The sequence below is a fragment of the Aotus nancymaae genome, unplaced genomic scaffold, assembly GCF_030222135.1.
Source record: "Aotus nancymaae isolate 86718 unplaced genomic scaffold, 86718_ANA_hifiasm-v0.15.2.pri h1tg000193l, whole genome shotgun sequence".
Taxonomy (NCBI): domain Eukaryota; kingdom Metazoa; phylum Chordata; class Mammalia; order Primates; family Aotidae; genus Aotus; species Aotus nancymaae.
In genome coordinates, this window is record NW_026988608.1 from 260,589 (window position 1) to 281,212 (window position 20,624).

General features: G+C 60.3%; 2 protein-coding genes across 4 annotated transcripts; one reads left to right on the plus strand and one right to left on the minus strand.

The window, feature by feature from the left end:
• Nucleotides 1-2,110: 2,110 nt before the first annotated feature.
• On the plus strand, nucleotides 2,111-4,886 carry FUOM (fucose mutarotase). Of its 3 annotated transcripts, XM_021667432.2 has the most exons (6): nucleotides 2,111-2,207; nucleotides 2,829-2,897; nucleotides 3,086-3,156; nucleotides 3,361-3,459; nucleotides 4,246-4,319; nucleotides 4,589-4,886. In XM_021667432.2, the coding sequence occupies exons 1-6, from the start codon at nucleotides 2,123-2,125 to the stop codon at nucleotides 4,662-4,664; spliced, it is 474 nt and encodes a 157-aa protein (XP_021523107.1). In that variant the 5' UTR covers nucleotides 2,111-2,122; the 3' UTR covers nucleotides 4,665-4,886. The 3 variants fall into 3 exon arrangements, with proteins under 3 accessions (XP_021523107.1, XP_021523109.1, XP_021523108.1); XM_021667434.2 differs by lacking the exon at nucleotides 2,829-2,897; XM_021667433.2 differs by lacking the exon at nucleotides 4,246-4,319 and having other exon boundaries at nucleotides 2,121-2,207.
• Nucleotides 4,887-7,515: 2,629 nt separating this feature from the next.
• On the minus strand, nucleotides 7,516-14,414 carry PRAP1 (proline rich acidic protein 1). The gene is made up of 5 exons (XM_012474222.2): nucleotides 14,362-14,414; nucleotides 10,667-10,733; nucleotides 8,804-8,856; nucleotides 8,094-8,200; nucleotides 7,516-7,961 (listed from the first exon to the last, which is right to left on the minus strand). Exons 1-5 carry the CDS (start codon nucleotides 14,382-14,384, stop codon nucleotides 7,756-7,758), a joined length of 456 nt encoding a protein of 151 aa, XP_012329645.1. The 5' UTR covers nucleotides 14,385-14,414; the 3' UTR covers nucleotides 7,516-7,755.
• Between the last annotated feature and the right edge of the window lie 6,210 nt (nucleotides 14,415-20,624).

Below are 20,624 nucleotides of genomic sequence, written 5' to 3' on the forward strand. Positions count from 1 at the left end.
CAGACGCTCTGCTCGTTAAAGTGATGGCGATTCAGTTACACCACACCCTGTAGTCATGTCTAGAAGTGGAGTATTCTGTCATGTTGTTCTTTTAGACTTTTTTGTTTTGTGAGCAGCAACTTTCAAACAAAGCAGAAGTTTGCACAGTCAGCCGCCCCACATCACACTTCCAGGGCAGCCACCGTGAACAGCTGAGTGTGTGGCTTCCTGGAGACTTCTGTGCACGTGCACGCGCTCCTGCACGCGTGCACAGGCACGTACGGTGGCTTTCTTGTTACAGAAGTGGTGCTCCGTGCCCTCTTCCACAGAGCCCTTTTCCTCACGAAGGAAACCCTGTTCTCTTTGTTCTTCTGTCATAAGGAGCTCTCTGTTCAGTCTCAGTGCATTGTTCTCTATTGTGGTAACACATGCTACAAAACTTGACCATCTTAAACCATTGTCTTTTAGAGACGGGGCTGGGGCACAGTGGCTTGATCAGTTTACTGGAACCTCAGGCTCCTGGTCGCAAGTGATCCTCCCCCTCCCAAGCAGCTGGGACCACAGGCATACACTGCCACACCCAGCTAGCTTTTTTACATGGGGCCTCCCTGTGTTGCCAGGGCAGGTCTTAACCATTTCAAGTGCACATTTCAGCGGCATTAAGTACATTCTCGCTGTGCTGCCATTATCGTCTGTCCAAGAACTTTTTCATTTTCCCCAACCCCTTTTCTGCTTCCCTCCAGCTCCTGGCACCCACACTTCTTCCTGTCTCTACGCAGGGACCTCCGTGCTGCTTCCTGTCTCTCTGCAGGGACCCTGGTGGCCTGGGTGCAGAGCCATCCCTCATCGGCAGGCCCTGGGCAGCCCTGGCCTTCTCTCTGCCCGAGTGGCCAGCCCAGGGCCAGCTGTTCAGGTGCTGCTGGATGCCAACCTGGGTGGCCCCACGAGGCTTTTCCGACACAGCACAAGTCACTTCCGTGGGGACAGGCTCCTAGAGCCAAGCAGTTCAACATGGAGACATCTGTTTCCTCTGGGTTTTCTGACACGGCTTTGTCATTTTTCACAAACTTATTTTCAGAACTTTTTAGGAACTGCCAGGCCTTGCATTGTGTCACCCCAGGGTTGAGGGCCAGGGCCACAGTGCTGGCCCACAGCTAGTGTCCAGCTGGGAATCAGGTGGAAGAAGGTGGCTCTATGGAGGGAGGACCCGGCCAGCCTGAGCCTGGCCAAAGGTCAGGACGCTGTCGTCCTGGGGGAGGGGTGGCTGCAGGCTGCTGACACTGGGGGATGACGGAGGACTCTTAGGTGTCCTGGGCCTCGAGGCTGAGCCTGGAAGTTGGGCCTGGCTGCCCTCCTGGACCTCCTCCAGGGGGTCCGATGTCCCACGCTCCCGCATGCGGCCCCTCGGGAGTGTGGGCTGGAAGCCCAGGTCCAGCTGCCCACCCTTGTAACACTAGGGACCCAGTGGGCTTCGGGCATTCTGCCAGGCCTAAGGGCAGCACAACGTGGTCGGAGGACAGAGACCCTCATGAGAGGAGGCCGCAGAGGGCAGTGGCTGAACCCCTTCGGCCTAAGGGAGCTCGAGGTGGGAGGCTCTGGCAGGGACACTGAGGAGCCCCCGGCCACAACGCGCGGGCGCCAGAGGCGCGGACCTGGTGAAGCGCTGGTGAGCTGGGTGGGTGTTGCCCCCACGCCCCGACTCAGCCAGCGCATCCCCAGGTTCTCGGGGCTCTCTCTCCACCCTTCTGCGAGCTGCAAGCGGACCCTACCCGCCGACCCCTAGGCCCGGTCCCGGATCCCCAAGCCTGTGACCCCAAAACCCGACCTCCCCGTAAAGCTCCCCCTGGGCCCCTAGGCTCCGCCCTCCCCACAAAGCCCCTCCCAGCCCCTAGGCCCCGCCCTCCCCACAAAGCCCCTCCCGGCCCCTAGGCCCCGCCCGCCCCATAAAGCCCCTCCCGGCTCCTAGGCCCCGCCCTCCCCACAAAGCCCCTCCCCGGCCCCTAGGCCCCGCCCACCCCACAAAGCCCCTCCCCGGTCCCTAGGCTCCGCCCTCCCCACAAAGCCCCTCCCAGCCCCTAGGCCCCGCCCTCCCCACGAAGCCCCTCCCCGGCTCCTAGGCCCCGCCCTCCCTGTCGGCCGGGCCATGGTGGCGCTGAAGGGAGTCCCCGCGCTGCTGTCCCCCGAGCTGCTCTACGCGCTGGCGCGGATGGGGCACGGGGACGAGATCGGTGAGCGCAGCGGGCCGGGGCCTCGGGGACCCCTCCGGGGCAGGCAGGCAGGCAGGCGGGGCTCGCGGGGGGACTCCCGGGCCGGGGTCCTGGTCACCCTCGTGCGGACTATTGCGGCCGCGCCTCGCGCCCGGGAAGGGCGGGTCCTGGGGTGGGGGCGTTGCTCGGGCCCCCCGACCCCGCATTCTCCGGGAACGGCGACCTCGTGGGGCTCGGGGCGGGGCCGGCACGAGCTTCCCCCGAGTCCCTCCCCGGACGGCCGGAGAGCCGCGGCGCCTGGGCTGCCCCCGAGGGTTCGGGCTTTTTCTCCTCCTGGGGCCGGGGGCCAGGTCCGGGCATCGCGGGCAGCCGCGCGTCCTCTGGCCCCTGGGGCGTCCGCCGGGTCCGGGTCGCCGCCGCTGACCCGACAGCCTCGCGGCAGCTGTTGACGCCTTTCCGCCTCCCGGACGCGGACCTTGCCCTCCCCGCCTCCCCGCCTGGCCTCCAGCCCTGAGGACTCTGACTGCGGCCAGTCCCCTCGTGACCCACGATCTGCCACCATGACTGGGTGGGAGGATGGGTGGCGCCGACCCCGAGGGGAGGGATAGGTGCCGACCGCGGGCTGTCCTCCCGGCTGTTTAGTTCTCGCGGATTTGAACTTCCCGGCCTCCTCCATCTGCCAGTGTGGGCCCATGGAGATCCGTGCAGACGGTGAGCGAGCCCCAGGTCCCCCAGGCCAGGGCGGGTGCGCTGTGCTCCCGGCTCTGAGCTCCTCTGTGGCCTGTCCTGGCCCCACGTCCATGCTTGCCGGCTGGCTGGCCAGAGAAGCCCAGGTGTGAAGGGTGCAGACATGTGGGCGAGCAGGCTGGAGACTCAGTGCCACACCCTCTGCCCTCCAGGCCTGGGCATCCCGCAGCTTCTGGAGGCCGTGCTGAAGCTGCTGCCCCTGGACACCTATGTGGAGAGTCCGGTGAGGGCTGAGTCGCCCCTGCACCCTGCTGCTCTGCGCCTCAGTTTCCCCTTTGTCAGGCTTCATAGGGCCCGCCCACCATGGAGGAGTGGGAAGCCATGTGTCCCCAAAGGGGTCCTGACCCTCGCCAGGGGAATCCCGACTGGTCATCTGACCAGGAAGGCTGGCAACCCCCAAGGCCCCAGAACTGACCCCTCCTTCTAGGCTGCAGTCATGGAGCTGGTGCCCAGCGACAAGGAGAGGGGCCTGCAGACTCCGGTGTGGACGGAATACGAGTCCATCCTATTCAGGGCCGGCTGCTCGGTGAGCCTGCAACCCCAACTGTGGGGAAGGGACCAGGGACCCTCTGTCTCCTGGAGGCTCAGGAGGGCCAGAAGCAGAGTCCTACGCTCTGTCCTCAAGCGGTCTCCCACCCATCACCCTAAGAACCCCGGACCACTGGGCACTCCCTCACCAGCCAGGGTGGAAGAGGTGCACCTGGCCCCTCCTCCTCTGCCCCTGCCAGGATCCTGACCTGCCCGGGGGGGGCCTCACCCATCACAGCCTGTGAGTGGAGCCCAGGGACTCAGAATGCCTGGCCCCCCCTCCTCAATCTCTCCTGGGGGGTGCCCCCATCCCAGGTCTCCCGTCCGATCCTGGCTATGGTCAGAGGCCTAGCTGGGTGCTGTGTCACACAGCCCCCTCCCACCCTGTCCTGCAAGGGGACAGGCCCATTCTCCTGGGCAACCCACTGGCAGGCCTTGGGCAGGGCCTCCGTAAGGGGAGGCCAGGGGCTCTCGTCCTGGGCAGGGGACACCCCAGGACAGCTGGCAGGGGCTCCACAGTCTGCTGAGCTGGCTGGGTGGCCCCAGGCCAGGCAGACACCAAGCATGGCAGGTTCCTCGTCCACCATCTCCTGGGGCCCCCATCCTAGGCCTTGGGAGCCAGAGGCTGTGTCCCCGGGGCCCCCACAGCAGGAGGGCCCGGAAAATGGAGCTCAGGGGCCCCACCTCCTGGTGCCCGCCCTGCTTGGGGCCCTGGGGAGTCCAGGGCTGGCCCCTGAGGGCTTCTGGGCAAGGTTCCCTCCAACCCTGCCATTTTGTCTTCCAGAGAGCCCTGGCAAAGATAGAGAGGTTTGAGTTTTATGAGCGGGCTAAAAAGGCCTTTGCTGTTGTGGCAACTGGGTGAGTTCCGGCTGGCCCAGACCTGCCCCCGTCCCCACCAGGGCCCTCAGGAGCTGCCCCCACCCTCTTCTCAGCTTCTGCCTGGCTGAGGCTAGATGTCCCGCAGAATGGAGAGCCAGGGAGGAAGTTGGGTGGGCAGGGCCCCCATCTGCCTGAGCATCATGTGGGTGAAGGTAGACGGGGTCTGCTCTGGCCCCCAGCGGCTGAAGCAGGGTCTTGGCGCCCTGGCCCTGCAGCCCAGCTTGGTGCTGAGCTTGGCTCCTCTGCAGGGAGACGGCCCTCTATGGAAACCTCATCCTCAAGAAGGGGGTGCTTGCCCTCGGCCCCCTGCTCGAGGCCTGGTGAAGACCACTGGGCCAGAAGAGGAACCAGGGGCACCTGAGCTCCAGGACCGCCACTCATAGCAGGGCTGCCAGCGGCAGCTCCCAGACCTGGGCCCGGGTCAGGGCTCTAGGGGCCGGCAGTCTTGGGGTGTGCCCTGCCAACTGGGATGAGGGTCCCCCAATTTGTAAAAATGATGGAAAAACGTAGTCGCAGTCGACATTCAGATTAAAGGTTTCAATTCCAGCTCTGTTCTCACTCAGAATTGTTCGGTGCTGAGCTCAAGGGAGGCTGCTGGTTCCAGCGCGGGCCCCCCATGTACCCTTGACGAAATCTCAAGACGGAAATCAGGCCTGGGGCACTGGGGGCTGGGCAGGGTGCCTGGGGCTGGAGTAGGGGCAGTGGCTGTCCTGGAGGCCTTGAGTGGGGACTTTGGCCTCAGCCCCCAGGGTTCTGGGCACTAACGGGGCTCTTCACAGGGTCCATTCCTTCTGCCCAGCAGGAGGGCAGGTGGCAGGGTTGGCCTGGATGCTTCAGGAGGAACTGTGGGAGCTGGGAGGGGCACTGGTGAGGGAGGTGCCAGCTGGAGAGGCCTGGGTGTGGGCTGCGCCCTGTGCCTGTGGCAGTAGGTGATGAAGTAAGGCTCCTCCCCGGGACCCTTCCTTGTCCGGTCAGGCAGGGGAGGGAAAGGACTCGAGGTCATCTGGAGTCCATTGCTGGGCAGGGGTGGGATGCAGGGGGGTCCTGAAAGGGGGTGCCTAGGAGGCTTCCCCTGGGATGCTTGGACTGGTCTCCAGGATGGGGAAGAATAACCAGCAGCCACTGCCCAGACCCTGGGCCTCTCCCAGGACCCTCCCCCTGCTCCCCAGAACTTGCCTCAGCGTCACAGGCATAGAACGAAGACGGGGCAGGGGCTGGAGTTTGAGGGACCAAGGGCAGGAGTGGGAATGACAGGAGCTTCCCCAGGGCCTGGGGCTGATGTCCCCAGGGCTCTAGGGGGCGAGTCACAGGGTCCCAGACCCACACTCCAGACCACAGGAGAACCTTGGGGGTGCAGGCAAGCCCGCCCTGGCAAAGAGCTCGCGCCAGGTCTGGGGAAGGGACCCTGTCTGGGTTTGACTGCAGACTCTGGGGTCCTGTCCAGCTGCTGCTCCCAGATGGCAGCCCAGGCCTTCTCCGCAGCCACTAGTGGTCAGCCTTGCCCGTGGGCCTCTCTGACGAGCCACTGCTGCTCTCCAGACCCCATGGCGGCCTTGTGGTTTGACGTCAGAAGCTGCGAGCTGATTGCATGCACCCTCGCTCAGCCCCAGGCTCAGCCCACGGACAGGCCTGTGGGGCTAGTGTGCACACTCTAGGATTTTATATACATGAAACCATATATGAGCGAGAAAAAAAACAAACTAATGGGCAAAACAAAATTTAAAAAAGCCAAACACCAGCTTGGGCCGCCTAGAGCCAGAGCCTCCTGAAACCCCAGAGACCCAGGTCTTCTACCTGCCTGGGGCCCGGGGACTGGGGAAGGAGCTGCTCAAATTGCAGCCCTGGGCGTGTTGATCCTCGACGCCCTCCCACCCTGTTGGACGACGCGGGAGGCTGCCAAGGGGAAACCTGGGAGCCCAGCCCTGGCCCTTTCAGGACAGAACCCCGAAGGTCCTGGCCTCCCAGCTCATCCGTAAGGCAGGGTAGCAGCTCTTGCATGGTGGGACGCCGTGGGGCACCCTCAGCCAGTTACTCTCAGCCGTTGGTGTCCTGGGAGAGCACGGGCCTGGCCCGGGGTGCACACACCCACGCCCCGAGTGGCCGCAGGAGGGCTGAGACGGCAGGATGGAGAGACGGGCGGCCTCTCTCCGTTGCTCCGTTCTGTCTTAGCTGCTGGCTAAGACGTGTGTGGCTCAGCCTGGGCTTGGCACCAGGTCGGGGTGTGAGTGACTCCAGTAGCCTGGACCCGCTAGGCCAGGCAGGCAGGACGGGCGCCCAGAGCGGGAGCTGCACAGAACGCCGAGAGGGCAGAACGGACATGTCCTGGGCCTGGGCCTACCCCACCCGCCTGAGACCTGAGCACCTGTGCGTTTGTCCAGCCGGACACACACATGCACATCCGTCCAGTCGGACACACACACGCACATCCGTCCAGCCGGACACATGCACATCCGTCCAGCCGAACACACACATGCACATCCATCCAGTCGGACACACACACGCACATCCGTCCAGCCAGACACATGCACATCCGTCCAGCCGGACACACACACGCACATCCGTCCAGCCGGACACACACACGCACATCCGTCCAGCTGGACACACACATGCACATCCGTCCAGCCGGACACGCACACGCACATCCGCCCAGCCAGACACACACACGCACATCCGCCCAGCCGGACACACACACGCACATCCGCCCAGCCGGACACGCACACGCACATCCATCCAGCTGGGCCCGAGTCCGTGCACTCGGCCTCCCTCCTCCCCGGCCCTGTCTCGGGCCCCTGCGGTAGGGAACCCAGAGTGGGTTCTGTTTCTCAGCTGAGACTGGTCCCAGGGGTGCCCTCTGGTCCCAGCCCCTCACTGCTGCCACTCCCCTCACCATCCCGGTACACAACGACGAGGGCCTTCGGGGAGCACAACGTTCTGGGGGCTCCTCGGCAGAGCAGGCGGCCCGGTCACTGGCCTTCCAGGGAGGTGGCCTCCCGCCTGTTTGCAGGGGTTGGTTTATTTACTTATTTATGTATTTTTAGATGGAGTCTTGTTCTGTCACCCAGGATGGAGTGCAGTGGCACGATCTCAGCTCAATGCAACCTCTGCCTCCCGGGTTCAAGTGATTCTTCTGCTTCAGCCTCCCAAATAGCTGGGATTGCAGGCGCCTGCCACCACGCCTGGCTAATTTTTGTATTTTTAGTAGAGATGGGGTTTCACCGTGTTGCCCAGGCTGGTCTCAAACTCCTGACCTCAGGTGATCCTTCCGCCTCAGTCTCCCAAACTGCTAGGATTACAGGCATGAGCCACCGAACCAGGCCTACAGGGGTTTATTTGTCTAGCTGGGAGGGGAGGGAGGGTCCCAGTCCCAACAGCCTGGGCCTCGGGACAGGAATGGGCAGTGATGGCCCCTGGAACCCTACTCGGGGTGGTAGATGTGCCCTTGGTCCTCCTCTGGTCCCTGGAGCACCTGGCGATTCGGCATCACCCACAGCTGGGGCTCCTCCTCACCCCGGTCCTCCTCAGGTGGAGGGTGGTACAGGCCATCATAGTCAGGCTCAGGACCCTGCAGGGGGCTCAGGACACGGCCCAGGATGTCCTGAGTCTCCACCCAGGCCTTGGTGCCTAGGGACAAGCAGATGAAGGCATAGCCTCAGTTTCCCTTCCGAGACCCTTGGTCTGTCTGAGTCGACCCCACAAGCAGACTTTGCTGCTCTGGCCTTGCGCCTGCCTGGAAGGATGGGGCCCTGCCCTGACCTGGTGGCTTCTCCTCGGCGGTCAAGAGCTTTGGCTTCTGGACAGGGAGCAGCCCCACCAGCTGGTCATCCTTCTCCGGAGGCTCCACCTCACGGGCGCCCTGGGCCCTGCGGACACAGTTGGGTCAGGTCCACATGCAGGTGGGAGAGGAGGACAGAACCCCTCCTAGGATGGTCCCCACCGACCCAAGGCAGCCGCTCCGGCACCCGGCACCAGCAGCCAGGACAAGCCCCTCTCTCAAGAGCCGCAGCAATGGTGGCCCCCACAGTGCTCCTGGCCACTGGGTTGGAGGCAGTGGTCAGAGCCTTGGCTGAGCGGCATCCCAAGGTCGAGGATGTGGGAAAACCTCGGGGTCCGAGACGGAGCCGCCCTGGCTGCAGCCACCAGCCCTGGAGCACAGGCTGTCCTGGGGGCTATGGGGACGCTGAGCTGGGGGAGGCGTCCGGCAGCCCCAGGCCCCCAGCTGAGCTCTCTTCTCCCACGAGAGACGCCCGGGACCCCCAGGACCCCCAGCTGAGCTCTCTTCTTCCGGCACCAGGCTCTGCTGACAGATCCCTGTGGTACTGGAGTGCCACCTCCTCCCGAAAGTTTCTGGATGGGGCTCCCCTCTGCATCCGTCCTGTCCACTCCAGGTTCTGGAAGCGCCCAGCAGAACAGGCCGCAGCTTCAGGGAATGGCGGGGGGCGGGGAGCGGGGTTGGGGGCACTTACTTCTCTGTGTCCTGCTCCGAGGGCCAGGGCTTGACTTGGACCTTGTCGGGGACCTGGGGAGAGAGTCAGAGGAGTCACAGTCCACAGGGGGCCCGAGGGAGGGAGAGGCTGCAGGGGTGGGGGCCGGGCAGCTCAGCACAGCCCAAGAGCATCTCTAGGGGCTCAGGTGTCGGGATTGCAAGCCCGGAGTGAGGCTTCCGGCCTGTGCCCAGATGACCAGCTGGCCTGCACTTCTGGCTGGGCCTGGGGCAGGAAGGGGCGGGGACGTAACTGGGCACCGTATCCGCCACCTGGCACTGTGGGTAACCCCCCATCTGGGCAGCGAGGAAGGAGAGCTAAGCAGATCCCTTGAACAATTAGTGCCTGAGGAATATCTTACTACCCAGTTATTTCCACATATATTTATATATAAAATTACGTCTTAGCTCATAGTTGGAGGAATGTCTAGAGCAGACACGGTGCAGAGCATGAATTACGGGAAAAACAGTTACACCAGGACAGGCATCATGGTCTGGGTGGTAGCGCCCCTGCCTGAAAGGGCACGTGCTACACGGCAGGCCGGGCCAGACAGCAGCGTTCGGTATCGTAAAGATACCCGCTGTATGGCAGGCTTGGAGCAAGAGCCTCTCCTCCCGAAAAGGAGTCGCAGTACCCTGCATCCAGTTCTTGTGGAAGGCTGCCCTCAGACTGGCAATCCCACAGGCATCCGAGGGCTTAAAACCCCTCCGGTATGATCGCGCCTTGGTGACCGTAGAACTCGTCAGCTCTAGTTACTGTGCTGACTCCCAGCATCCGCCTATAGGATTCCTTAGAAGCAGCCTGCCCCTGGATAAGAGATGTTGCACACTGCACCCTCTTCACTGCGCACGGCCCGCCTCCTAGCCCGGGGGACCTGATGGGGGTGGACCCCTCGTTTATTGCTCACGCGATTGTCTTGACCCTATCACTATCCTCAAGATGACCTCACTCACTACCCTGCCCCCGAACCTATACCCAATAAATACAGACGCTCCTGGACGTTCGGGGCCTCGCCTGTCTCTGCTTATAGGTGGCGTGGCCCCCCGAGCCCAGCCCAGCTGCGCTCTCTGTCCTTCTGTGTCCTGTCTCTTTATTTCTTGGATCCAGCACCTCAGCACAGCGATAGGGGACACCCCACGTTCCTGTAGGGTTGGACCCTACGTAACACTCCCCACCCTGGCCATCGAGGCCCTGGCTGGTTTTTGCAGTGATTGTTTGGGGCTGTGTCTGCAGAAGACAGACAGGAGAGCAAAGCAGGTGACCCCAGGGAGGACCAGCACCGTGGGGGGCTGTGCCCATCTTCCTGGGCTCCAGCCAAGGGAGCCGTGGGCCTCCTTCCTCCTGATCCATCCCAGGTGTAGCAGACTGAGTGGCCTTGACCCTGGCCAGGGAACAGGGCACGTCCCCAGGTGCGGTCCCAGCCCAGGACACCACTGTCAGCAGACGGTGCAGCTGAGCCACTTGCACCTGGAGTCACCTCTGGTCTTTAAGGGCCAGGTGAGCACCAAGGGGGCCCTCCTCCACCTGGGGTCACGTGGGTGTCACCCCGGCCCACCCCCTCCACCTGGGGTCGCGTGGGTGTCACCCCGGCCCACCCCCTCCACCTGGGGTCACGTGGGTGTCATCCTGGCCCCGCTCCTCCACCTGGGACCTGGGTGTCTTGAGGCCTGTCCACCTGACCCCGGTGAAGTGAGGCCTGCCCCGCCCTCATCCTAAGGTGCACAGGCATCCGGAGTCATGACCGCACCCTGCCTCTATCCCAGGCCAGCTTGGGATTTGAAGGTGCTGTGAAGGCAGAAGGTGACGGCTGGACTTGGTGGCCGGATGGGAGGGGCTCACACATACCTTGGGTGCTGGGCCAGCGCCTGCTTCCCACAGCAGCACAGCCACCAGGCTGGTAACCACAAGGAGCCTGACAGGGCCAGAGAGGGAAGAGGGAGGCAGGGGAAGGGGCCGACTCTGCCCATCAGCCCCGCCTCCCCTGAACTCCTGACAGCACCCCCACTGGGCAGGTGGTGGGGCTGAGCTCAGCTGCCTGGCCCTGGCCTGGGCTGGGTTTCTCCTTGGGAGGGTGAGTGGTTTTATTGGACTCTGCTCACATGGGCCAAGCCTCGAAGGCACAGAGCCGGGAGAAGCCCCAGGCCCACCTGCCTCCAGCCTGCCCCCGGCCAGAGCCCACAGCCCAGCCCCAGCGCCTACTCCCCACAGCCTGGTGGACGCCACTGTGGCAGGCCCTCGTGGTCGGCTCTGGAACTCCAGAGGTTCTGCCACGTCCACATGTGGACGCACAGGAACAAGAACACACTTGCACACGGGCGTGGGTATGGAGCGAGGGGGGCCACAGCCCACACCCACAGAGCCCTGAGGACGCACGCGGCCGTCGGCGGGGCACCTGCTGCATCCCAGAGCCGCGGGGCCACGGCTGGAGGGCTCGTGGGGGAACGGCAGCACCGTTAGGCAGGCAGGCAGGGTGTCGGGTCTGTTTGGACGCATGACGTGTGTGTGTTCATGTATGTGGGGGTGTGTGCATGTGCGTTGTGGGTGCACAGGTGCGTTTGTGGGTGTGGGCTGTGTGCACGTGTTTGTGCATGGTGAATTGCATGTACGCTGTGGCTGGTGTGGTCGGGTGTGTGTGCACTGTGTGCAGGGGTGTGTGTGGTGTGGAGGGTGTGGGTTTGGGGGTGAGTGTGCTGTGTGTATGTCATGTGAATTGTGTTTGTGTGTGTGTGGTGGATGTGTACGTTGTGCGTTGTATGGAATACATGAGTGTCGTGGTGAATGTGCGTACATCTTGTGTGTGCTGCGTTTGGGGAGTGTGTGTGGGGTATGTGTGGTGGGTGTGTGTGTATGTTGTGTGTGCTGTGGAGTGTGTGCGTTTGAGGGTGTGTGTGTGTGCTGTATATGATGTGTGTTGTGTTTGTGTGTGTGTGATGTGTGTGTGGTGGATGAATGTGTGTTTTGTGCGTGGTGTGCAGTGTGGATTTGGGGATGTGTGTGTGCATGTCTGTGTGGGGGGATGCATATGTTGTGTGTGGTGTGGAGTGTGTGCGTTTGAGGGTGTGTGTGTGTGCTGTATATGATGTGTGTTGTGTTTGTGTGTGGGGGGTGTGTGTGGTGGGTGTGTGTATGTTGTGTGTGCTGTGGAGTGTGTGCGTTTGAGGGTGTGTGTGTGTGCTGTATATGATGTGTGTTGTGTTTGTGTGTGGGGGGTGTGTGTGGTGGGTGTGTGTATGTTGTGTGTGCTGTGGAGTGTGTGCGTTTGAGGGTGTGTGTGTGTGCTGTATATGATGTGTGTTGTGTTTGTGTGTGTGTGATGTGTGTGGTGGATGTGTGTGTATGTTGTGTGTGCTGTGGCGTGTGTGCGTTTGAGGGTGTGTGTGTGCTGTATATGATGTGTGTTGTGTTTGTGTGTGTGTGATGGATGAATGTGTGTTTTGTGCGTGGTGTGCAGTGTGGATTTGGGGATGTGTGTGTGCATGTCTGTGTGGGGGGTGCATATGTTGTGTGTGGTGTGGAGTGTGAGGGTTTGGAGGTGGGTGTGTGCATGTGTGTGTGTGTGCCCGTGTGGTGTGGTGCAGATTTGTCTCTTCAGGGCCCTGCTGGGGAGGCTGCTGTCTGTCAGGGTGCCGTGGTCCTGGGGGTGGGGTGGTGGTCTGGTTGGCACAGAGCTCAGCAGGGCTGCAGTCAGGCTGTGTCTGGGGCTGGATGCAGTGGTTCAGACCCATAATCCCAGCACTTTGGGAGGCCGAGGCGGATGGATCACTTGAGGTTGCGATTTTGAAACCAGTCTGATCAACATGGTGAAACTTCGTTTCTACTAAAACTGCAAAAACATTTTAGCTGGGCGTGGTGGCAGCCGCCTGTAATCCCAGCTTCTTGAGACGCTGAGGCAGGAGAATCGCTTGAACCCAGGAGGCTGAGGTTGCGGTGAGCTGAGATAGTGCCACTGCACTCCAGCCTGAGCGACAGAGCAAGATTTTGTCTCAAAAAAAAAAAAAAAAAAAAAAAGTCTGTGTGTGGGTCGCCCTGCAGTCCTGGGATGCAGCCCCACAGGGACCTTCGCTCCTTCTCTGGGTGACTCAGCCACTGTGGGAAGTCAAAGGGCAGGGGGTGCCCCAGACCGCCCGGGGTCAAGGGCCTGGCTTGGCCTGGTTTGGGGGCCCTGCTTCTCCTCAGGACCCCCAGCTGGTTCTGATGCTGGGCAGGGGACATTCACAGCAGGGCTCCTGTCCGAGCATTAGACCCCAGCCCCGCTGCCATCTGCCTGGGACACCCCTGGAGCCCACCGCTCATGACACACGGCCTGGGGGCCCAGGGTTCGGGACACGGGTGGTGACTGCCAAGCAGCTCGGCTGTGCAACCCCTGGGGGTCCCCTCTTCAGGCAAATGGCTCTGGGCACCAAAGGGTCCCCAAGCCACCCAGAGGCCACCTCGCTACAAGGGAGAAACACCAGGAGAGGAGGGGCAGGGAGGGCCTTGGCTTGGGGGGGAAGAGGAGCGCAGCCCCACAGAAGGAGAGAGGGGGGACCCACAGAAGGAGAGAGGGGGACCCCACAGGAGACAGGGGACCCCACAGAAGGAGAGGGGGGACCCCACAGAAGGAGAGAGGGGACCCCACAGAAGGAGAGGGGGGACCCCACGGAAGGAGAGAGGGGACCCCATGGAAGAAGAGAGGGGACCCCATGGAAGGAGAGAGAGGGGGACCCCACGGAAGGAGAGAGGGGACCCCATGGAAGGAGAGAGGGGGGACCCCACGGAAGGAGAGAGGGGACCCCACAGAAGGAGAGGGGGGACCCCACGGAAGGAGAGAGGGGACCCCACGGAAGGAGAGAGAGGGGGACCCCACAGAAGGAGAGAGGGGACCCCACAGGAGAGAGGGGGACCCCACAGAAGGAGAGAGGGGACCCCACGGAAGGAGAGAGGGGGACCCCACAGGAGAGAGGGGACCCCACAGGAGAGAGGGGGACCCCATGGAAGGAGAGAGGGGGACCCCACAGAAGGAGAGAGGGTGACCCCACAGAAGGAGAGAGGGGACCCCACAGACGGAGAGAGAGGGGACCCCACAGAAGGAGAGGGGGGGACCCCACAGAAGGAAGGCAGCCTCTGATTCCAAGGTCCAGCTGGAGCCCGGGCGCTTCCGTGAGCTCCAAATCCCAGCTCCCAGGGTGACAGCACCTCAGGGCCCCCCTGCCTCCTGCCCCAGCCCCTCCCTTTTGGACAGTCACTGCCCTGCTGGTTTTCGCCTGGTGCCTCCCCCTTCCTTGTCCCGGGTCAGGGGTCCCTGGGTGATTCTCCACCAGGTCAGGGGAACCGAGGGGACAGGGCGCTCTCCCAGGCACTCAGGGCCACAGAGGAGGTGGAGCCTGGTGGCAGACCCCAGACACTCAGAGGCCCCTCCTTCTCCCTCCCACCCACACGCTCCCCTGAGCCAGGCCCCCTGGAGCACAGGCAGCACAGCCGGGCCCCCTCTGGCCAAGGGCCAGGCCTCCAGGGTTGGGTGGGGTTGGTGGGGATTGGGGCTCAGGGCCGGTGGGCATTACCTCCTCGTGTCTGGGGTCCCCATCTCTGTGTAGGGTGCTCAGGGAGCTGCAGTTGCTGGTCCCAGTCTCTGGCACCCAGCCCAGCTCCTCCTGCCCAGGCCCAGGCCGCGGGGCTTTATTGCCTCCGCCTGGGGTGTGTCAGGACAGAGGTCAGGGCGAGGGACGCCATGTTGCTGCGCACGTGCCCAGGTGCCCGGCTCCGCAGCCGCCCGGCACACTAGGGCCTGGCCCTGATTAGGAACACCCCGCTGCCCCGGGCAGGGCCCGCCACACCTGACAGGAAGAAAAGAAGCTTTTATCTGAGGAACGTGGGCCCTTTACGCGATCGGCCAGAGAGGCCTTGGAATGATACCGACTGACACCAAGTAGCCGTAAATCGCGTAATGTTGCCACACACGGGGCCGTCGCTCAGACCCCAGAGTCCAGCAGCGCAGAGCCGCCCTGATTAATGTCACCTGCAAACAGTGAACTGCTGACAAACAACTTGGTATGGGCCGCTTCTTTCTCCCCTTTCTGCCTTTAAAATCCTGCTTGTGGGCCCGGTGTAGTGGCTCACGCCTGGAAACCCAGGCTGAGGAAGTGGGTCCCTGCGGTCAGGAGTTTGAGACGGCCTGGCTAAGGTCGGGAAACCCGTCTCTACTAAAAATACAAAAATTAGCTGAGCATGGCGGTGCGTGCCTATAATCCCAGCCACTCGGGAGGCTGAGGCAGGAGAATTGCTTGAACTCGGGAGGTGGAGCTTGCAGTGAGCTGAAGCTGCTCCACCACACCGCAGCCTGGGTGACAGAGTGAGACTCCATCCCAAAGTAAAAACAAAATAAATAAACAACTTATATCCAGAATATAAAAAGAACTCTTACAACTCAACAATAAAAAAAACAACCCAACTGAAAACTATTCAAAACATTTGCACAGACGTTTCACTGCATAAGACTTACAAATGGTGACCACCCTGAGAAGATGCTCAGCACCACTTGTCACCGAGCTGCACTCCTGCAGGACGGGGTGATGGGTGATGGGCTGCACCCCCTGAATTCATACGTTGGCGCCATTAGGGTCACGTGGACTCCACCGAGCTGCACTCCTGCAGGACGGGGTGATGGGTGATGGACTGCGCCCCCTGAATTCATACGTTGACGCCATTAGGGTCACGTGGACTCCACCGAGCTGCACTCCTGCAGGACGGGGTGATGGGTGATGGGCTGCGCCCCCTGAATTCATACGTTGACGCCATTAGGGTCACGTGGACTCCACCGAGCTGCACTCCTGCAGGACGGGGTGATGGGTGATGGGCTGTGCCCCTAACAATGGGTGGCCGTTCAGCGTGGATGAAACACGGCATGTCCATGAGTTCAGAGGGTAACAATGGGTTACAATTTAGCAGTGAAAACGCATGCTCCTGTCACTGCTGACCACCCACAGCTGGGAGCCACACTCAGCCAAACGCCTGTGGGCACCTGCTGTGTGTTGAGCACCGTGCGGGCTCCTCGGGCCATCCTTGGGGAGAGTGGGAGCCAAACCCAGCTGCGCCTGACCCAGCACAGAGGCGGAGGGGACGGGGGAGTCTGACCATCCAGCCGAGGTCCACCTGGAGACCCCCGGGGGGCCCAGACCCAGGAGCACCCAGGGCTGAGCTGGCCAGGGTGCCCGCCCCTGCAGTGAGGTGGGAGTGTGTGTGTGCACGAGGGTGTGTCTGTGTGAGACGTGTGGCCTTCTGGGGTGTGTGTCACATGCGTATGTCAGATGTGTGAGGTGTGTAAGGCATGTGGGTGTGTGACGTGTTTGTGAGTGCATGTCAGGTGTGTGTGTGTCAGGTGTGTGAGTTGTGAGGTGTGATGTCAGGTGTGTGTTATGACATATGTGTAACCTGTGTGTGTGAAGTGTGAAATGTTTGTGTGGTGTGTATATATGTGTGAGGTATGTGGGTGAGCTGTGCGTGAGGGCTGTGTGTCAGGTGTGTGAGGTATGTGATGCTTGTGTGATGTGTGTCACGGGTGTGTGAGACGTGTTGAGTGTGTGTGTCAGGTGTCTGCTGGGGCAACAGGTGTGTCTGAGTCAGGTGTGTGTCAGGGGTGTGTGAGGACTCTATGCCACCTGTGTGGGAGGATGCGTTGGGGTGCATGTGTCAGGAGTGTGAGGGGTGTGTGTGCATCTGGGATATGTGTGTGAGGGGAGTGTGTGGAGGTATCTGGGGTGTATGTTAGAGGTTTGTGTGGGCGGTGTCTGTGTCTAGGGTGTGTGTGTCAAGAGTGTGTGTGGCACCAGGGTGTCAGCTGGGGTGTATGTGTGAAGGGCGTGTGTGTGGGGTGTGCAGGTCAGGGACATGTGTGTCAGGTGTGCATGCGTGAGGTGTGTGTGTCTGATGTGTGAGGGGTGTGTGTGTTGTGTGTGCATGTGTGTCTATAATGTGTAAGGGATGTGTGTGTCTGGGGTGTGTGTCAGGCATGTGTGGCTGGGGTGTGTGTATGAGATGTGTGAGGGTGTGTATGCTTGTGAGGTGCATATGTCAGGCATGTTTGGGTGTGTCTGCTGTGTGCAAAGTGTATGGTGTGTGTATTTGGGGTGTGTGTGCCTGAGGTGTGTGAAGTGTGTGTCTGGGATGTGTGAGGGGTGTGTGTGAGGGGAGTAGGTCTGGGTGTCTGGTGGATTTGTGAGGTGTGTCTGGGGTGTGTCTGATGCACGTGTGAGAGGTGTTTGGGGTGTGTAGGGGTGTGTACTGGTGTGTGTCAGGCATGTGTGTGTCTGAGATGTGAGATGTGTTTAGGGCGTGCATGTCAGCTGTGTCAGGGATGTGTGTCTGGTAAGAGGTGTGTAGTGCATTTGTGAGGTGTGGGTGTCTGGAGTGTGTGTGGTGTGCATCTGGGGTGAGTCTAGGGTGTATGTGGGGTGTGTCAGGTGTGTCTGGGGTTGTGTCAGGCGTGTGCCATGTATGTGTCAGGTGTGTGTCTGGTGTGAATTGTCTGTGGCCTGTGTCTGGTGTGTGTGCCTGGGGTGAGGTGTGTGTGGGGGTGTCGTGTGTGTATGTGTCAAGTGTTTCGGATGTGTGTCTAGGGTTTTTGGTGTGTGAGGTGTGAGGTGTGTCTGGGGTGTGAGTCAGGTGTGGGTATGTCAGGTCTGTGAGGGTGTGTCTGGAGTGTGTCTGGTATGTGTGTTTCTGGTGTGTGTCTAGGCTACATGTGAGGTGTGTCAGGTGTGTAGTGTCTGGGTGTGTGATGTGAGGTATGTGGTATGTGTATGCTGTTTGGGGTGTGAGGAGTGTGTGGTTGTGTTTGCTGTTTGGGGGTGTGTCAGATGTGTGTGTGGTGTGCATGTCAGGTGTGTGGGTTTGTGCATCTGGGATGTGTGTCAGATGTATGTGTCAGGTGTGTTTGTGAGGTATGTGTGTCAGATGTATGTGTCTGAGGTGTGTGTGAGGAGGGGTGTGAGGTGTGTGTGTTTGGGTGTGTGGTGTGAGGTGTGTTTCTGGGGCACATGTGTGGTGTGTGTCAGGTGTGTGGGGATGCGTGGGGATGTCTGGGGTGTGTGTAAGGTGTGTGTCAGGTGTGTGTGAAGTACATGTCTTGTGTATCTAAGGGGTATGTAGGGTGTGTGTGATGTGTGTGTTTGGGTGTGGTGTGGGTGATTTGTATGTGATTCTGGAGTGTCTGGTGTCAGGTATGTGTTTGTGTGTGTCTGGGTGTGTGATGTGTATGTGTTTGGGTGTGTCTGATATGTGTGAAGTGTATGGTGTCAAGGATATATGTGAGATGTGTGTCAGGTGTGTGTGGGTATGTTGAGTGTGTGCATGTCTGGGTGTGTGTGTATGTCTGGTGTGTGTGTCTGGTGTGTCTGAAGGGTGTGTGATGTGTGAGGTGTGTGTGCAGTGTGTGTGGGTGTGTGGGAGATATATGTGTTTCTGGGGTGTCTGGTGTGTGTCTGGGGTGTGTGTGAGGTGTGTTTGTGTCCAGGGTGTGTTTCAGATGTGTGTGTGAGGTGTATATGTTTCTGGGGTGTCCGGTGTCAGGTGTGTGGGTATGTGTGGGTGTGTCTGGGGTGTGTGTGTCTGGTGTGTGTGAAGTGTATGTGTCAAGGGTGTGTGTCTGGAGTGTCTAGAGTGTGTGTGAGGTGTGTGTGTAGGGGTGTGTCACATGTGTGGGTGTGAGGTGTATGTTCTAGTGTATGTGAGGTGTTTGTGTGGGAGTTGGGTGTGTCACATGTGTGTGAGGTGTATGTGTGTCTGGGGTATGTTTCAGGGTGTGTGGGGTGTCAAGTATATGTGGGTGTGTCAGGTATGTGTGAGGTGTGTGTCTGTGAGGTGTCTGTGTGTATATGTCTGGGGTGTGGATCAGGTATGTGTGACAGGCGTGTGGGGTGTGAGTCTGGTGTGTATGTGTCAGGTGTGTGTGATGTGTGTGGTGTGTTTCGTCTGTGAGGTGTGTGTGTCTGAGGTGTATCTGTTTCAGCTGTGTGTTCCTGGGGTGTGTGTGTCAGATGTGTTTCTGGGGTGTAGGTCAGGTGTGGGGGGTGTCAGGTGTGTATGTATCATGTGTGTGTGTCTGGAGAGTGTGTGAGGTGTGTGGATGTGACTGGTGTTTGAGGTGTGTTTCTGGGGTGTCAGGTATGTGTGTGGGGTGTGTGTGAGGTGTGTGGGTGTCTGGTGTTTGAGGTGTGTGTTTCTGGAATGTTTCAGGTGTGTGTCTGTGGGGTGTATCAGGGGTGTTTCTGAGGGTGTCAGGTGTGTGTGTGGGGTGTGCATGTGAGATACATGTATGGGTGTGTCTGGTGTTTGAGGTGTGTTTCTGAGGTGTGTGTTGGCGTGTCTGGGGTGTGTCAGGTGTGTCAGGTGTGTGGGGTGTGTCAGGTGTGTGTGATATGTGTGTCTGGTGTTTGAGGTGTTTCTGAGGTGTGTCTGGTTTGTTTCTAGGGTGTGTCAGGTGTGTATCTGGAGTGTGGATCAGGTGTGTGGGGGCTGCGTGAGGTGTATGGGGTGTGTGTGAGGTGTGGATGTGTCAGTTGTGTGGACTGTGTGTTTCTGGGCTGTCAGGCGCGTGTGTTTTGGGGATGTGTGTGTCAGGTGTGTTTCTGGATGGTGTGTGTCAGGGGCGTGTCAGGTGTGTGTGGGGTGTGTATGTGAGGTGTGTGGATATGTTTGCTGTTTAAGGTGTGTTTCTATCACTTAGCCTTTTGGCAAAGATCAACTGAGGTGTGTGTTTCTGGGGTATGCGTCAATTGTGTGTGTGGAGTGTGTCAGATGTGTCTAGTGTGTGTGTTTGGGTTGTGAGGTGTGTGTTTGGGTGTGTCTGGTGTTTGAGGTGTGTGTTTCTGGGGGATGTGTCAGGTGTGTGTTTCTGGGGGCTGGGTCAGGTGTGTTTCTGAAGGATGTGTCAGGGGTGTGTGTCTGGGGTATGTGTGAGGTGTGTGGATGTGTCTGGTGTTTGAGGTGTGTGTTTCTGGGGGGTGTCAGGTGTGTTTCTGAGGTGTGTCAGGTGTGTGGGGTGTCAGGTGTTTCTGGGTTGTGTGTGAGGTTTGTGTGTCTGGTCTTTGGTGCTTGAGGTGTGTGTTTCTGGAGTATGTCAGGTGCATGTTTCTGGGGGGTGTGTCAGGTGTGTGGGGTGTCATGTGTGTTGTGTGTGAGGTGTGTCTGGTGTGTGAGGTGTGTGTTTCTGGGGTGAGTGAGGTGTGTGTAAGATGTTTCTGGGGGTTGTCAGGTGTGTGTGCCTGGGGTGTGAGGTGTGTGTCTGGGGTGTGAGTGGTGTGTCTGGGGTGTGAGGTGTGTGTCTGGGGTGTGTGTGAGGTGGGTGAGTGTGTCTGGTGTTTGAGGTGTGTGCATCTGGGGTGTGAGATGTGTGTGTCTGAGGTGTCTGTGAGGTGTGTGTAAGATGTGTGTCTGGGGGTTGTCACGTGTGTGTGTCAGGTGTGAGGTGTGTTGAGTGTGAGGTGTGTGTGTCTGGGGGGTGTCAGGTGTGTGTGGGGTGTGTCAGGTGTGTGTAAGATGTGTGTGGGGTGTGAGGTGTGTGTTTCTGGGGTGTGAGGTGTGAGGTGTGGGTGTGCCTGGGTGTGTGTGAGGTGGGTGAGTGTGTCTGGTGTTTGAGGTGTGTGTCTGGGGTGTGAGGTGTGTGTCTGGGGTGTGAGGTGTGTGTCGGGTGTGTGAGGTGTGTGTAAGATGTTTCTGGGGGTTGTCAGGTGTGTGTGTCTGGGGTGTGAAGTGTGTCAGATGTGAGGGGTGTGTGTCTGGGGGTTGTCAGGTGTGTGTCTGGGGTGTGAGGAGTGTGTCTGGGGTGTGT

Bases quoted from the DNA above. Each gene is read 5' to 3' on its own strand.
- FUOM (XM_021667432.2), top strand. From the start codon at position 2,123: ATGGTGGCGCTGAAGGGAGTCCCCGCGCTGCTGTCCCCCGAGCTGCTC. The intron at 2,898-3,085 runs GTGAGCGAGCCC...TCTGCCCTCCAG, and splicing joins CATGGAGATCCGTGCAGACG to GCCTGGGCATCCCGCAGCTT. The intron at 3,157-3,360 runs GTGAGGGCTGAG...CCCTCCTTCTAG, and splicing joins ACACCTATGTGGAGAGTCCG to GCTGCAGTCATGGAGCTGGT.
- PRAP1 (XM_012474222.2), bottom strand. From the start codon at position 14,384: ATGGGGACCCCAGACACGAGGAG. The intron at 8,857-10,666 runs GTATGTGTGAGC...CTCTCTCCCCAG, and splicing joins GCGCTGGCCCAGCACCCAAG to GTCCCCGACAAGGTCCAAGT. The intron at 7,962-8,093 runs GTCAGGGCAGGG...GCTTGTCCCTAG, and splicing joins CGCCGAGGAGAAGCCACCAG to GCACCAAGGCCTGGGTGGAG.